Consider the following 17,362-nt stretch of genomic DNA (forward strand, 5'->3'; position numbering starts at 1 on the left):
CGAGCTTAACTTGGAATATACATAACAGACCCGTACGGGTTGTATACCACACCCACAAATTCTTTGAATCCCCTATCGTTATGGAAGAATGGATTCGCTCCTGTATAGTTGGCCCAGGCCAAACACCGCCAAGCCATAACACAATAATGTCCATCCATATACCCGCAACCCTTTCTGACCACGCGCGCAACATACTCATCCCGATCTCGTCGAACAAGAACTGGGCGCTCGCTATCCGCGGGATGGCTTGGAAAGGACTTGAGCGCCCCCTGTAGGGCTTCAAGCTCCATGGGAAGCGCGAGATTGTTGAGAATGGCTCCCGAGTCTTGGTAAGAAGCTACGCATTCCCACCATTGGTGCAAAAGTACATTGTTACGGCGATAATGACCCTTGTCACTCTTTCCCAGCCGATTGTAGTCTCGCGTTTTCCAATGGAGTCTCCATTCGACAAGGTTTCGTCTGTCCCAATAATAACGAATGCCCTTTGGATAGAATGTAAGCCAGGTATCGTTGGACTTATACTTTGTATGCTCAGAAATAGGAGCAGTTGCCCATTCCACTGCTCGAAAATGAGGGCAACTGTCGCGCATTTCGATGATATGAGCAGCTGCAAAAGGATCAAACAGCGTAGCAAGACACTTGTTGATCTCAGTAGATGCTCCGTAAGGACCTCCCGACTTGAGGTAGTTCTGGGTCTGTTGAGCGAAGATACCGGCACCGCACTTGTTCATGGTCTTGAATCGATGGAGCCGCAACATATCCATGTGCCCACCAGCAGGTCCAGGCAGATTGTCCAACCAGAACTGGAACCGGGACATGAGATTCTCCCTATCGTAGTAGATATGCTTCCAATGTCCCTCAATGCTGCAATACCTTTCGCCGAACGTATTGCGCTTCCCGGTCCAGCGTGCTCTAGTCATGGACTCGGTCGACCACACTGCGATTTGCTGCTAGAGGTCACAGCGATCGAGATATAAATTAAGTACCGTCTGTTGCCACAAAACCTTATTGGGTACATTCATGGAGCGTCCCTTGAAACAGAGCTTTTTTGAGGTTCTGAACCATTTCCGTAGTGAAGGGATCGTGCCTATGAACATGCTTCCGTGGCCACGTCATATAATTGATAACGGGTGGGCGCAGGAACTCCCACGGGTGACTAATGAGGAAATATTCGTAGAAGGAGGGCATCTGTCCAGTACCGCTCCAATACTTCCTTATTGGCTCTTGAAGGGCCTTAGGCAAACGACACTCCCAGAAGTTCTTTGCTTCGTTTGCTGTTTGACCAGGCTGCCTGGATTCTATCAAAAAATTGATCTCAGCGTATCCCAAATCTAGGTCTAGTTGGTCCACAATGATGTCTCGCATCATGTTGGACATGAAGCAATAGACGTCGTTTGCCTTGGTGAGCATCAGAAAAAGCGCACCCACAAAGTATCCCCGCCTCGGGGCATGAAGGTTCAGGATGATCTTGTTGACCTGTCGGATCTTGAGAATCGTCTGAATGATGGGATCGCTCATGTCGCCGACTTGACTGACAGCGTGGTGATAATGCCCGCCCTTTTCCCAAGTATAGTCGAACTTGAGCCAGACTCCATCATTGTATGTAGAGTCCAGCCAGATCCGGAGTATTTGGAGTCTTTCAACGTCTTCGGTAAGTATGCAGTGGGGAGGTGAACTCGTCCCTTGTCTGGTGAAAGCATCTCAACAATCCGTTTGGCTCTGCAGTAGTAGAGCAGAATGTCCATATCATGTCCCTTAGCTCGAAGGGGAGCGATAGTAAGTGTGCGGAGTCGTACATTGTAAGATGGGTATGGCTTGCAAAAGCGGGTAAAGACGTATGTGTATGTAAAGAGAGGGCTGCTGAGTAAAAGTCAAGTGCGAGATGATATCGGTTATTTATAATGTCAATAAAAAGTCTGTGGCTCACGAATAGACTTTACTTGGATATTTTTACTTTGTTTACAACAGCCGCGTAGTTCTGAATCCCCTTATCTGCATTGTTTTGTTAAGTTTAGGTTTTGGAGGTGTACCTGCCTAGGTAGTTATGACATTAAGAGGACACGCTCCCTCTTCGTCGTCCTCTTCTTCTGCTTCTACACGGTGAAAGAATGCCAGCCTCAACTCTTATTCATTCGGGCAAGGACCAACTTAGGCATGTATCCAATGATTTATCAGGCCAGGAACCAGCTCTTCTGAGTCTGCAGTCTTTGAAAGATGCCAGTAAATGCCTGTTAGGAGTTGGGAAGAAGCTTGTCGAGGCCCAACATGACATCCTCCTCGCTATTTCATCCGTTTCGCGTTGCTTTTTTTGCGTCGGCATTCAGAACTGCGCGTCCCAGTATCGTGAAGCAGACTCAAAATATATTGTAAACAAATCTACAACTGTGATTCGAGCGGCCGATATGGAGTTAGGCAGAATTGGCTTGTGGCCCGCCTCACCATGCAATTTTTTTTCATGAGTTGTATTATTGAACTGCGTCTGGCATATCCAAGTTTAGTACCAATGCTTGTAAAGAGACTTTTCCAAGTATAAGAATAGCATTAATTATCTGTCTACAATGGTTGTGCGTCTCTATGTTGGCATCTATCATCAGATAGGAGTTTCGAAGCAACACGATTTGTCCGAAGCGATCGGCCGAGGAGGTTTCGGTTACACGGTACGCCTTTCCGGCAACATCAGTAGCGGTGTTTTCGGGCCGCGATGCCTAAAGTAGCTTGCACTATTTTCATCCTATAGCTTCATGCTTTATTAGATGCATGTTATGCATAATTTAAGTTGGTGACCTTTGCTAAATATTAGTTGTTGCACCAGATTTGAACTATCAATCCATATTTGTACCTTTTATACAATAATTGCAAAGCAAATAGCATTTGTTACCTTCGAAATATTTGTTTATATGTAGCTCATTAATGTTTCCGTTATGATGTAGGAATTGTAGCATGCGTCATTATCCATGTGTTGTTCACACCAGATCTACACTCATACTTTAGGGTAGCTGCCTTTAGCGCTCATCCTCAAACTCAGTATGTTAGAGGCTACGATACTTGGGGTTGCATCGAAAGATAGATTCAAACAGATCCTTGTCAAGCTGCCAGTCACTTGTTTATTTCCCATACAGATTCAAGCTTACATAGGAAGCATATACATGCTTATAATTGATGGTACCTAGTGATCGTCAGTCACGGCATATGCCATATATACTAATAATGTCAGCCATTTGCCGAATACTACGCCATTTCTTCACTAGTTATTTACTTGTATAAATGATCTTTACTGGCATTTATTCTAACACTGCAAACCTGAAGCGTATCAAATGAATGACTTTACAATCTTTTGATAGAATCTCGTGGACAAGAAACATATCGAAACACAATTGTTTTTCACTCCTTCATCTGTCGTCCGATGCTCTCTTCACTTTTCCTTCCGTTGGAAACCCCTTGAAACCACACGTCAAATGCTTCGGACCGCCTCCCAAGAATTTATCCCCCAGTCGGAATACAGACTATGGTTCTTTGGAGTTTCAGGTGTAAAAAGCGGGGGATAGAAGAAAAAGAAAGAAAAGCAACTGCTCAGATTGCTGGGGTTGGTCGACAGGGACAGGGACAGGGGTCCGAGATCAGGGGTCACCACCGCTCCGAGATCTCACTATAGAATCTTGCTCCGATATTAACATTAAAGGCAGCCACTCAAAAGGTGTCTAGTTTCACCGTTGTCTGAATAAACCAATCAAGTCGAGTCCAACTGTGAGGCTCAAACGTGGTGGGACAAGGATTAAGGTTAAACGCCTTGGTTTTCTCGTTTGACAGGCGAGGCCTTTGTGTAAGCGGCCCAGGGTTCCAATTTCCGCTTCTCTGATGCTGCTTACAGTTGATTATTTTTTCCGTCTATCAGTATCTGGCCTGCTATGGAGTACACACTCAAAGGCGAGACGCTCAACTCCTGCAAGGGTCCGTTGACCTGAAGTGCCTCTCCTGAGATACCTGGTCACTGGCACAGCTAGGTAGATACGCGTAATAGACTTACAGTAAACAGATGAAATTGTCTTCCTTGATCCTTGCACCTGCTCCTCTCTAGCGGGACTGACGGACGGAAGTTTCCTCGTTGGCGGGTGCAACTCAACTTTCAACCAGGGAGGAGAAGACACTCGAGATTTGATATATAAGTTGGCTTCACTCTCCTCCAACATGTCTTCTTTTCTTTCCCTCCACACTCGTCGTAGCAAAATCACTTCTTTTTTCTCAACTATCTTCACTTTCTTTCAATTTGGCTGTGCCAAACCTTCATTCTTTCTAAACAACATATAAACCAACTTTTGCGAATCCTCGCTTCATTCCAATCCTTACCACCTAACAAGTTTTTATAACAACAAAGAAATCTATCAAGATGCGTTTCACTGCTACCGCCGCTACTCTGGCCATGGCCACCACCGTCTCTGCCCACGCTCAGGTTTATGGCCTCTGGGTCAACGGAAAAGACCTCGGTGATGGTCGCAACACCTACATCCGATCTCCCGAGAACAACAACCCCGTCAAGGACTTGACCAGCGCTGACATTGTCTGCAACGTCAACGGTGGAAAGGCCGCTCCCAAGTTCGCCTCCGCTGCTGCCGGTGACGAGGTCACCTTCGAGTGGTACCACAACGAGCGAGGTGACGATATCATTGACGGATCTCACAAGGGTCCCGTCATCACCTACATCGCCCCTTACACCGAGACCGACGGTACCGGTGCTATCTGGACCAAGATTGCTGAGGAGGGTCTCGAGGGTGGCCAGTGGGCTGTTGACAAGCTCATCAAGAACGAGGGCAAGGCCACTTTCACTCTCCCCTCCAGCCTCAAGGCTGGCAAGTACATCATCCGCCAGGAGATCATTGCCGGTCACGAGGCCGAAGTCGCTTTCTCTCAAAACAGCGCCCGCGGTGCCCAGTTCTACCCCTCTTGCGCCCAGGTTGAGGTCACTGGATCTGGCACTGCCGTCCCCGACGAGAACTTCGACTTCCAGACCGGTTACACCTACACCGACAAGGGTATTATCTTTGACGTCTACAACGCCCAGTCTTACTCTTTCCCCGGCCCCAAGGTCTGGCAGGGAACCTCTTCCGGCTCTGGCTCCGCTGCCCCTGCCCCTGCCCCTACCGCCGCTGAGACCCAGGCTCCCGCTCCTACTCCTACTTTCGCCACTGTTGTCAAGCCCTCTGAGGAGGCCGCTGCCCCTACTCAGGCTCCTTCCACTCCCGTCACTCCTCCCAAGACTGGCTGCGCTTCTCGCCGCCGCCGTGCCCGCCGTGCTGCCCGCAAGGCTCTGTAAAGAACTCGAAAACAGTTCCATATAGACTGGCCGATTTGTGATACGTCCGAGACGTTAACATGCTCGTGTTTGCTAGCAAAACACCAATCTGGCTTCTCCCTAGCGGAGGGCGATTAAACTGCATCTTTTTATAGATGAATTTCTGTTATATAGATATGTTCTCTGGCCTTTCAGAGGCAAGTCTCTTGTATAAATTTTATTACGATGATCCAAAAAACACTCTTATTCCTGCTCTGTCCGTGATGTTCATGATGTAAAATGTTGAAACCTCTAAATTCTTCAACTGTAAAAGCTTCACAAATTATCGTTGATATTGACTCCAAACCATGACAGTAAAACTGCAACGAACCATCCGTTAGATTTGGATGCTTCTCTCCTCTGGCAAGTAAAGAATCGTCAAGTTGGGCGCTGATACATACGTAAGTGGATTCAGCGGTGTTACACCGTTCATGGCAAGGACTAATACAAGCTACAAAGACTATGACAGCAGGACCAATAAACGCCGGAAGTACCGGTCTGCCTAAATGTTTGCAAGTGACGGTCAACTTTAAAAATGACCTATCACCGCATCTCTCCACATAAAACCTGGCCCCTGACGAGTTGTGAGACTCGCGCTTGTTCAGCATATCAACAATCCAACTCGTAGGAGGATGCATGATATTTAAGGAAGCATTGCGAGATACCATATAAAGGAGAAGTTGACAGGTCGATATGGGTTCTAAGCTAGTCAGAGTGGTGCGGGCCACGAGCCAATTCTGCCCAACTCCATCTTGATCGCTCGAATCACAGGCAGATAGATGCACTCAATAGTATTTCGGGCATCAGTATACCATTTAACCAAACAATTATAAACGAATTACCAAGAGGATATATATGTATACTTTGGTCTAAATGGCCAGCACATTGAGAGTTTGTGTGGCAATAATTTGTATCGATTGGCGCTTCTATGGCGGCCCAACGGGCTGGGCTTATTGCATTGACGTTGAATGTCAGGCAGATTGATCAACCTGGACTGGACTAGGAGTATTGGACTGCAATCCGGGAAATCCCCATGCTTACACGCTGTCTCCTGTCGAACACAATCTATTTGATCGGTTCCGCTGGTTGTCACACGCTCACCGATCGCATATCACGAAGAAAATGACAGATCTTGACCGGACCACCGCGACAGCACGACTACTCCAAGTCTTACACGTGTTAGTCGCTGCAATTCGATAGCTTAACCTCATACTCGCTTGTTAGTGAATATCTGATTCGTCGACCCATGGGCAAGGAATCACATTGTCACTGAGGCTCTGCCTCAGCCAATAGTGGTTGATCATCACTAACCACACGCCATCCTCTGCAATTGTAGCAAGTCAATCTCTTTGTTCTTGTTTGATTTTCACTCGGCAAGTTTGGGGTGATATCTCATTCTGACACAGATCGGCCACCTGTTGAAGTAGGTGAGTTGTAAGCCACAACTGTATTTTAGTCAATATTGCTTATACCCCCAGCACTGTGAGTTGTAGTTGACATTGTATGGCGAATTGAACAAGTCAAAAACTCCCATGTCAATCCAAGAATCAGTAGAAACCGTGCTAGACAGAACCCACGATATAGAGTATTAGTGTAGCACAGCAAGGCGTTGAGCGGTACGTGCCTCGGAAAGCGGCATTACGGGTGACTTATCCGGTGTCATGTATGGGTTTTACATGACCTTTGAATGTTGATATCGGACTCGTCGAGTGTATTCTGTGTCAAGCAAACTAGAGTCTATTTGATCTGCTCGACTACGCTTCCTGGATGACTTTGGATGACTGAATGAAATATGGAGTAATTTTCAAATAAGGTTGTATCAATGTGGTCGCCTTATCGGAAAGAGAGCTTATATCGGTGCCTCATTGACACACACTTCCATCTGAGAAGAAACCAGACGGCGGCACGGATAATGCCAGAAAGGTTGTGCCAAACCGCTTGGCACCCCTCGTTTTCGGACATTGTAATATGAACGTGTGGCTAGACTATGAGTTTTTATTATATGAGACTGCGTGATGTATGCTGTCGCTGTCATTAGTAATGTACCTACGTTACAATGCTCAGAGAAAAAGAAGGGTGTAGAATAGAAAATGATACCCTGTTTGCCCGGTAAGAATTTTTTCATGCTGCCGATTTGATGACGAAAGATATATCGAATAATCGTACAGAGAAGTATGAATACTGTCTACAATGTCATTTATGCTTTATCATGTCCCCGAGCTGAGCATTCGCTCATACTGGGCTGAAAACCGGGCAGTTTTGATGCTCTTCCCGTACTACCAAATCACCGTTGGGCGTGCCTACAAAAACAGTCATCCATCCAATCTTTTGCAATGGATGAGAAGAAGAATTGGCATGCTTGCTGACGAGTCAGCCGTGGCTCGAGTAATCAGTCACGAAGATGGCGATCACTACACACAAAAACAGTGTCTGGTATATCTCTTAGTCAAATCATTCCCATGAGTAGTTTTTTCACTCACTAAGGATCGATGGTTTGGCCATAGATCGTCCAACTGTGAATCGATCACCGTCTGTTAACTGTGGGCGGAATGCAATGCCTATCGTAGCCTGCCTCACGCAGTAGGTTCCCTGCGAAATGGTCATCTGTCGTCAATGTATCTGGACAAGAGGCTGTGTGCTTCTCGTGGGGCTATATTCTAACTACAGGGCAGCGGAAGCTGTGGTCAACTTCCGGACATTGTTTGTTGGTTGGATAGAGATGGCCTCAACCTTTGGGGCGCAGTGGTGTAGAGCCAGCTTTAGAGAGGACACTCACACCCATAGAATTGTGAGGTGCTGAGATTATCACCATCCTGTTGTTTCGGGCATGAATATAACTGCCTGAGATAGACGTGAAAACAAAGCTGGGCGTTTTTGAGCCGCACTCGATTGTGTAAGTATAGAAACCCTCGTGAGGATTAGTCGAAAAAACGTCTGATGAAGAGAAAGGATCAGCAATCGACACTTGAATTGCTTACCCAGGACAAATCATGGACACCTCGGAGTTAAAAGACATGAAACCAATGGGTAAGAGAGAGAACTCGCCAACTTCAGTTTGTCAGCGGCAAGTGGCCACTGAGACCCTGAGCGGCAATGCACCCACTGCTGGCACCGAGACATTAGGTCTCAGCCAAGCTAATTCAGACGCCATCTTTACTGGAAGTACAATCCAAGCAGAAACGCGTTTCGAAACCAGAATTCCCAATATATCGAATTGGTTGTGGAACATTGACCGCCCATGGGAAGGATTCAGGTCACCCAATTCCCCAGACTTCAAGATTGTACGGGACAAGACGGAGAATAATATCATGACTCAAGCTAAATGAAAAGCCACGACTCCTCTACCGCCAATAAAGCAGGCTATGGAGAGACACTGGTGTGAGTGGACGCTCTGTTGGCTGTTCCCAGAGGTTGACCTGCAACCCAGGGGCCCAGCTCCGTTGAGACACATACAACCATATGCAAGAATCTGTAAGCTGCCTGCTCCTTTATTTACCATCGAATCCAGTCTGACATACAGCTAGAAAACCATCATTCCCGTTGATTCACAGTCTAAATCGATAATGTTATTTCGATATCAGAGTTGCAAGGGGAATGGACCAGAGCGTCGCACTTATGGCTTCTCCTGTTGCAATTCAAGGAATTGTCGTTCCGAGTTCAGCTTGGGCAGTTTGGCCCTTGACCCTCAAATTCAGGTCATATATTGGAAGGACTGTTATGGTTCGTGTTGTCATAGAATTAGGCAGGATTTCTGATTTAATGATGCATTGTTTCAAATACATGCACCTTTATCAGACCAGCAGTTCTTGATACTGAGATCCCTTCGGGTGGCACGAATAGCAGCAGGCCTGTTCAGCTCAGCCAGCAGCAACTGAGCAACTAGAAACAACAGCATATCCTGACATAGTACTCGGGCGGGGTATAGCAAGCATCGAGAAGAAATATCTCAATCCAATGCGCCTGTTAAATACAGCAAGAAAGCCACGGAATCGAACCAGCCACTGTCCCCATCCCTTATTTTCTTCCTTAATGCTAAGCCCCAAGAAGAGTATTGGCGATACAAGTCCGAGACAACCAGATGGATTTTTTTCGTAATCCGTAGTACATGAGCCAACTCGTAGTAATGAACTCCATGCATTCAGCCGCACAACGGCCTTGATAACCCCGGTCAGAGTTACATCTCAACTGTTAAATGTGTTGCATGTTCGGAATGGCCGAATGATACCGCCGAGGGATTACAACCGTTTTCCTTGGCATCATAGAGCTTGGTTCGCATCTGCAGAAACCACGGAAAAGCAAACATTGCAGAAATCGGTGAATGACCGGGATCTACTGGCTTCTTGTTGCTGGACAGTCGGCCAGAAGACCATTAATGGAATAAGCGTCGGCCATCCTCGCAACAACAAAATATGCATGCACATAAGCGCGCAAGATGGTGTAACCACTCCGTCCTTCCTTCAGATGTTGGCGCGCGCATGACTGTGATAATGAAGCCCCCTCTTTTCTCGACATCATCAATTGTTTATTTCATTCCCACCTCGCTCCTACACATACGACAAAGCTGTGTCACGAGCAAAAGCTAGGTGGGACTGATTGACGTTTCAACATAGCCTTGGATCCGATGGCAAATTCGAGGCTTCCACGAAATTGTTCTTCTCCAGGGTCGTCCATCTCGTCGCTCACCAGTCAATCGATAACAACGCGAGCCCCATGACGTCCTTCCGGTGATGTTATCTCGTCCTAGCCACAGATTGTACATGTCGTAAGGTCTAGGGATTCCTAGAAAGGCTCGTGCCCCTATGATCTCATGAAAGACAATATGCTTATGTGCCCCCAATAGTTGCCTCCTAGCGCACCAGGCGACCTAGCTTATAAGTAGGTAGCCATACCCCGACGAAGATATCAGCAATGCGTCATCAGGGGCTGCCCGAGCTATGCCTTTTCCCACTCAAGAAAATAACCCGTTAAGCAGTGTATCTCGTGATAGACGATCCTGTCGGCGCCAGCAAACCACAAGTCGAGGCGGGCATTATGATGCTTTTTGATGACTCGACCCGAGTTTACTTGGGCCACGACAGCTTCCCATATGGTTTGAGGGACCAGTGTGTTGAAGCTTTCCTTGCAATGCCACCCTAGGCATTCTCCTCTCCGGCATGGCTGGCCATTGTTATCCAGGCAGCAGTTACCTGCCGCTGTAGGCGTCTGTATAGTGTTCGTGCCCGACGACCGTCAACCCCTTAACAGATAGAGAGGTAATTGTCAAAGTCGGCTTTGCGAATAATTTCATATTCCGCCATGCGATCAGCCTTGGTTTCCATCGCCACAAAGATTTGTCCATATAAAAGAACCGCGATCCCTCTCTTTCTTCGTCATTTACTCTTGTCCATTTCTCCATGTTTCCGCATCGATCATTTCGACTTCGATCATGAATCTTCCATCTGATCCTCACAGGGGATATTCAGATGAGACTCGTCGCTCACGGACAACCACGGTCCAGCGGCACTCACAACATGTACGGCAAACACAATACCCTGCGTCTGCTTCGCGAGAGATCTCACAAGTTCCACAAAGTCTCCCTCAAATGCAACCGCACGTAACGGACGGCCGAACCTATCTGGTCCAAGGACATCAAGATATATCTGCACGTCAAGACATCCAAGGGTATGCCCCGTCAACCATCTGGGCATATCAAGGCAGGTATGTAATTGAGACTTTTTAAAAATGTGGTGTGCACTTGCTAATTCGATAAAGTAGTGGCCTTCAGCAATACGACGACCCTATCGACGCACAGGGCCGGGTGACCCTCCCAGGCGGCCACCGTCCGTTCGACGACCCTATCGACGCACAGGGCCGGGTGACCCTCCCAGGCGGCCACCGTCCGTTCGACGACCCTCATAGAAGGACTGCTCATTTCGTTGACTCTGGGCAACATCCGGGAACCCGTTATGCATCGTACGCTGGTGACACTGAGCAACGTGCGATCACTTCTGCTGCCAGGGCCATCACCCATTTTGAAATGCAGTTCACCCATGGTGCCAACCTCAATGCCTCAGCCCAAGACGTCCTGCAAGGTGGTACGCCATGGCCTTATCCACAACGTATCGACCCGAACTATCGTGGCCATCCACCAGCAGTTGAATGTGCCAATCATAACGGCAAGTCTTCTCGGACCCGGCGTTGGTGAATTCCTTGGGGTTGACATCTCACCCCACTGGAACCCATATTGGATTTTGATGCTGTGTCTCTGGTTGGCGTTTAAACAGGGGGTGCTATTGACGGCCCATTTCCATTACTTTCGTCCTCGTACTGGTACGTTATGGTTTCTTCATGACATATAACTTGCGGGCTTCTATTGGTGATTTCATCGAATACCAAAGGTGATTTCAAGATCGTTTCTTTCGGGGCCACTGGGGTTGTACATGTATAGATATTATATTTATAGTTTGTAGCAATACCTTCATCAATAACATTGATCTTCGTTTTAATTTCTGTTGGGAACAAGGTTTGGGGGCCGATAGATGGAAGGTATGATTTCAGACTAAAAGCAAACTCTCCAACAGAGTTATTGGTTGCTAGAAGCAATAGTGCGACACCAAAAGACGTGCATGTGGCACACACAGACATGGAGATTCGCATCTATGCTCCATCCAGTAGTTGAAGATAAATCGTTCCATTGAAGACAACGTTGCTATACACCAATGCCATAGTTGGTGTGCGCACCAATCCGAATGAAAAATCTCGAGGCGCCACTTTACTGCAAGTGTCTCAGCTGTTGGTGGTAATCAGCCAAGGAGCGTGTGCAGGACAGGCCCATCGAGATAGTTTATTGACCAAAAGAGTTATCGCGTGGGCTGCTCGACATTGCTGGTTCAGCCTATCCAAGCTGACTTCGCTGCATGTATTATACCATCGGTGGACGTGTGATGCGATCCTTGCAAGATCAGCGACGGTCCAAGGAGTAGGCCAACCTCAGTTTACCTCAGTTTAGTCTGCCCAACAACGGCTTCAGGTCCTGTACTGTGACTTTCTGGGCATTAAACCGACAATTTAACGAGGGTTGATCTGCAGGTATGTACAGTGATTTCCAGTTCTTCCAGGTACCTCGTAAGTTGTATGTGTATTGAAGAGTTACAGCCTGCTTGAGCTAAGACTGGGATGAAAGTCACCAACCTCTCCGCTGGGGAACACAGTAGAGGGTCTCACACCAATTTCGCCAGTGTTGAATAAAAGCTGAGAGTCCGTCATGCGCATGTGGTGGTTGTCATATGCAAGAAGTAGAGGTGGCTTGAAGTGGGAGGGAGAAGTTAAGTAGCTGTGCAATTCCACCTTCGCTTCTCCCTCTTGAATCTCTTGATGTTTTTACCGCTGTTTGGAAACTCTGGTGTAGCTTTCATGGCGACCGATTCTGGATTGTTCACTACTGGCCCATCAAGGGTCAATACAATACCAAATTCTCGAACCACCTTGTCCATGTGGCTTCTGTATCTCTATACCTTTTTCTCTCTCTTTCGTTTCTTTCCATTTTGCCGCTTTTTGTTTCGTTCCCCTACAGTCGCATAAACTTGCCCGGGCGTTTCATCATGACACCAAGACGCTGTCTGCCTTGTTCGTCTGCAAATCCCAGTTATGGCGAAGCCTCATCGTCGGCTCTCCAATCAGTCGACACATGCCCGCGAGCTGCCTTGCTGCCTTGGCCCTGATCAACTACCAAACCGCCTCGGAGCCATAATCGACTCGGTATCTGTGCACAATCGGGGGAGATAACTAAGTCACCGGCAAATTAAAGACCGGTGTTTGTTTTCTTCTGGTCGACAGTAATTCCCCAGTGAACTCCAATATCTTCCAACAGAAGCTCGAGATCCCTAGACTGATTAGTGTTAGTGTCTGTGGATGATTTCGATATCAGCTTCGAATAAAAGCAGGAGCGGGAGACAAGACAGGCAGCTCCTTATCATCGACCAGTAGGAGGAGACTTACAAGGGTACTGCTGCAAAGACAACACGAACACCTTCTTTTCCATCAGCGGTTCAATCATCGAGCATCTCCTGGTGGTTCCCCATCAACTCTCAAAGGTTGTCGTGTGCATCCTAAGGCGCTCTGGTAATGGCTATCCGGCTCTCAGCAGGAAGTACCGCCACTTCCTCACTTGCTAGCAGTACCTCATCTACTCCATCGCTCTCCTACACGTTTGGCTGTAGAAGTCTCCGTGACACTCCGCCTCGCGTGCCCCCTTACGACATTGGGAAGGGTTGCCACTTGAGAGCTGACCGCAAAGGCTGGCGATATCTCTACTCTGGCGATCGAACGTCCCATCCACCATCGCCGAGAAAGGCCACTGGTATCAGAACCGGAGAAAACTGCCATCTTGTCTCAGTTTAGCGTCGTCTACTATCCCTTCTAACGTCTGTCGCCATGTACACTAACAGCGAGCTCCGCATTCCCGAGTGTATAGCATGCTCCCAGTTGTGTGTTTTGGAAGAGACAAAACGGATCTATATCAGCTGCAGGAGGGTTCAGAGGCAAATTCGAATAAGAAATGAGCCCCCTAGCTTGGGCGAGACACCTTCGACTGTCCTCGACGACCCTTATGGGCCCGATGACGAGCTTGCAGCTGGCGACCCTACCCACATGGCAATCCAAGATGGCATTCCAGGGGACTTCGTACGCGGTTCACCAGATGTTCCCAAGATTTCGCTAACAGGCACAGCTTGCCTTGCGTAACAGTGGAGTCGGCCAGCTGGAATACAGTCGAAACAAGGGCGACTCTATGGGCTCTCCTTCTCGTATCGACGCTGAACAAGGAAGTGGTGAAAGGTAATGCTGTGATATCTCTACCATAACGATCGAGATGCTAATCAGGGCAGTGGCGTTGAAAACTGCGGTGCTGAACAGAATGATCAAGGCCGGGACCAGGTTATAGGCGGCCCAGATGAAAATTCCAACCCCATGGACATTGAAGAGAACGACGGAAAGGTTCCCCAACTGCAAGCAAATGTCGCTCTTTGGGTATCTGGAGTTACCAATACATGCGTAGGCAAAAGGCCTAGTGACATCGAGCAAGCCCTTCGGCAAGTTAACCTTGCCTTCCGTTCTGAAGCCCCTTTGGATACTCCTGCAGCCGATGATGATATCGAGCTCTCGGATGATACTGAAAAGAACGAGTAGTTCCGGAATCCGTGGTTGATATCTATTCGTGAAATAGCATGTTTCGCGAAGACTAGAAATGGCGCTGGAGGACTTAGATGATTGGTGAGTAGAGATATCCCACTCCATCCGCACCTTCTAATTAGGGCTGTTGCAGTTTCCGCAATCCATTTCGTACGGAAACGCCGATCGAAGGGCGAGCGTCCTCCCACTGCATTGCAATACAACGACTAGGAAGGAACTGGGACAGGCGCAGGCAGGCAGGTTTCTTGCATCGGGCGGTTGCATAATAGATGAAGAAGAAGAAGAAGAAGAAGAAGAAGAAGAAGAAGAAGAAGAAGAAGAAGAAGAAGAGAGGAAGATAAAGTCTTTAACGTGGAAAAGGGGAGCAGGTGCCTTTTAATAAGGACTGTTTTTTCTGTTCTCTTTTCTCGAAGTTATCTGGGTATGGTCTGCTCCTAAATTGTCTGAGCTTGAAGTGTCTCCCTTATGGCAGGGTTTCAGTAGTTGGGTATATCTGAAACGAACGAGCGAAAAACTTTGGGTATAGGCTGGAATAGTTCTTGTATACTTCACTCTCGTATTGTTGAATGCCTTTCTTCTTCAAGTTAACAATCTCCAGCCCTGTTGCAAAACCCAGGCCAGTCGCCTTGACGATGAGTATACGCGATTATTCGTAAGTCAAGGCTGTGTAGGATAATTGTGGCCTACAATCATTCATCTTTTCTGTAACTCGGTCCCAATTGGCGAAGATGATAGGCCAAAGTCGCCACTTATCTCCTGCGCAGTGTATCTCTACGCGTGGCGAGTTTATCATGACGTCCAATCGTTGCTGCAGTGAGGAGAGGGATCATCATGAGGCTGAGTCATCGCATGGGGATGCCAACATCGTGTAAGTGATATCCTTGCAGGTTTGCAGGTTAGACTAGAGAGCCCCGGCCGCAGCGGGTGGTCCCACTTTGCCTGCCGGAGCCGACATCCATCCCCGATTCAGCTCAGCTGTCCACTTACACTTGCAGTTATTCGGCGGCCAAACGCAACTCAGCCAAGAGAAAGAAGGTCGAGTACTCCAGCTTCTTATGTATAATCTTGTCAAAACCCCAGTTTTGAACACGAAAATACTGAGCCCCGTCAGCTCAATTTTGGTCTCGGTCTCACCGAAGGGCTTAGCAATCAACCGCAGAGGACACATACTATTAGCCACCCGCCGGCTCATCTTTCTCCTTGAATATAACAAAGACATTGGATCTAATCGTGAAAAGCCCATATTGCTTGTCAATTCAGCCACTGGAAAGTGTTTGTTGCCTAGCTTTGCAGCTGTTAGTTCGTTCGGCAAATGAGTCACAAAAAGTGAGGAGCAGTTAAACGGTGAATCAGCATCAACATCATATATAGCTGGGTTACTAGACAATTCTCTGAGTCATTCACGCTGCTTTCATTGCGGTACAACTTCGCGGCTGATACTTCTGCCTGAACCAACCTTCCGCAGGACAACCACAACCTATCAACCCATCTCGCCACAAGCTTCCCACCATCTCAACGCAGGCAACATGAAGCCTGTGGAATTGGATGGAAGAACGGGTGAGGGTGGCGGGCAAGTCGTTAGAGTCGCGGTTGCCATAGCTGCTTTGACAGGGCAAGCGGTCACAATCACCAACGTGAGAGGAAATCGTGACCGCGGCGGTGGTGGGTGATGTCTGGATTTATAACGACATCACTGGCTAATATCCTTCAGGTCTCAAGAGCCAGCATGTCACCAGTATCCAGTATCTTACGGAGATAACCGATGCAGACGTTGATGGCCTAAGTGTAGGATCCAAAACTGTCACATTCGTACCAAGACGAACACCCACGGAATTACACCAACGCAATATCAAAGTATCCGCAGAATCAGGTTCTGCAAGCACACTTCTCATACTCCAAGCTATCTTGCCATTCTTGGTCTTTGCGGGAAATGACTCTGAGGAACCAGTTGAGCTTCAAATCTCCGGCGGAACAAATGTCTCATTTTCCCTCAGTTTCGAATATCTGGATCAGATACTATTGCCAACATTAGAAGAACGGTTCGGCATCCAGGTAGAGAGAACACTAGAGCGTCGTGGGTGGAGCATGGGACCTCAGTCCAGAGGGCAAATCAGTCTGAAATTCCACCCATTGAAGATTGGTCAGAGCCTGCGATACAAGGCCCCGGGGAAACTAAAATACCCCGAATCCTACGAGGTCAAGTCTGTCGATGTCAGCATGGTGGTGCCTGGTAGCATGCATGAGAAGCTCCAGGCATCACTGACAAAAGATCTGGAAGAACTGTTCCCGTCAACTGAAATCTGCTTCAAGCTTACTGAAGACACGAACCTGGATTCACGCTGGTACATACTCCTCGTCGCACACTCCACATCTGGAATTCGATGGGGACACGACTGGCTCGGATCTCTGCCGAAGAAGACGAATAACAGGGATCGGTTCACGGATCAGGTTTCAAAGCAGCTATGCCGAGGTCTGTATAAAGAGATAGAGGTTGGGGGTCAAGTAGACGTTCATCTTCAAGACCAAGTGGTCGTGTTCCAGGCACTTTGCGAAGGATATTCCTCGTTTCCTCGGCGTGACGGCCCAGGCGAATCATCTTCTGAGGCGCTAATTGATAATATGGGAAATCTTGATATTGGAGGCGATAGAATGAGAAAGGAAAAGACTCATGAACCATTTGGTTATGGTTCGCTACATTCACAAACAGCAAGATGGGTTGCTAGTGAGATGCTCCCGAACGTGGAATTTTACAATAAAGGAGACATAGTCAAAGGCGCAAGTATATCAATGAAATAGACCTTTTAGGCTCAGAATAGGGCATACTTATGAGTCAATAGTAGTAGTTAATGGCGAGCGGATATCAACCTG

General features: G+C 47.7%; 6 protein-coding genes across 6 annotated transcripts; 4 read left to right on the forward strand and 2 right to left on the reverse strand.

Annotated features, from left to right (window-relative positions):
• Positions 1-5: 5 nt before the first annotated feature.
• EDB82DRAFT_541742 (uncharacterized protein) lies at positions 6-995 on the reverse strand (the record flags this gene model as incomplete). The annotated part of the gene is made up of 1 exon (XM_025725028.2): positions 6-995. Exon 1 carries the CDS (start codon positions 918-920, stop codon positions 6-8), a length of 915 nt encoding a protein of 304 aa, XP_025593667.2. The 5' UTR covers positions 921-995.
• A 10-nt stretch (positions 996-1,005) lies between these two features.
• EDB82DRAFT_562475 (uncharacterized protein) lies at positions 1,006-1,689 on the reverse strand (the record flags this gene model as incomplete). The annotated part of the gene is made up of 1 exon (XM_065609768.1): positions 1,006-1,689. A coding segment is annotated over one exon (684 nt), but the record flags the coding sequence as incomplete, so codon positions are not given.
• Positions 1,690-4,384: 2,695 nt separating this feature from the next.
• Positions 4,385-5,308, forward strand: EDB82DRAFT_480970 (glycosyl hydrolase family 61-domain-containing protein; the record flags this gene model as incomplete). Its single annotated transcript, XM_025725029.1, has 1 exon — positions 4,385-5,308. The coding sequence occupies one exon, from the start codon at positions 4,385-4,387 to the stop codon at positions 5,306-5,308; it is 924 nt and encodes a 307-aa protein (XP_025593668.1).
• Positions 5,309-10,751: 5,443 nt separating this feature from the next.
• Positions 10,752-11,510, forward strand: EDB82DRAFT_480972 (uncharacterized protein; the record flags this gene model as incomplete). Its single annotated transcript, XM_065608147.1, has 2 exons — positions 10,752-11,023; positions 11,081-11,510. 2 exons carry the CDS (start codon positions 10,752-10,754, stop codon positions 11,508-11,510), a joined length of 702 nt encoding a protein of 233 aa, XP_065463497.1.
• Positions 11,511-13,738: 2,228 nt separating this feature from the next.
• EDB82DRAFT_480973 (uncharacterized protein) lies at positions 13,739-14,491 on the forward strand (the record flags this gene model as incomplete). Its single annotated transcript, XM_065608148.1, has 3 exons — positions 13,739-13,987; positions 14,028-14,140; positions 14,191-14,491. 3 exons carry the CDS (start codon positions 13,739-13,741, stop codon positions 14,489-14,491), a joined length of 663 nt encoding a protein of 220 aa, XP_065463498.1.
• Positions 14,492-16,020: 1,529 nt separating this feature from the next.
• On the forward strand, positions 16,021-17,290 carry EDB82DRAFT_480974 (RNA 3'-terminal phosphate cyclase domain-containing protein; the record flags this gene model as incomplete). Its single annotated transcript, XM_025725035.1, has 2 exons — positions 16,021-16,156; positions 16,206-17,290. 2 exons carry the CDS (start codon positions 16,021-16,023, stop codon positions 17,288-17,290), a joined length of 1,221 nt encoding a protein of 406 aa, XP_025593673.1.
• Positions 17,291-17,362: the final 72 nt, after the last annotated feature.

The sequence above is a fragment of the Fusarium venenatum genome (genome assembly GCF_020744135.1).
Source record: "Fusarium venenatum strain MPI-CAGE-CH-0201 chromosome Unknown EDB82scaffold_4, whole genome shotgun sequence".
Lineage (NCBI taxonomy): Eukaryota > Fungi > Ascomycota > Sordariomycetes > Hypocreales > Nectriaceae > Fusarium > Fusarium venenatum.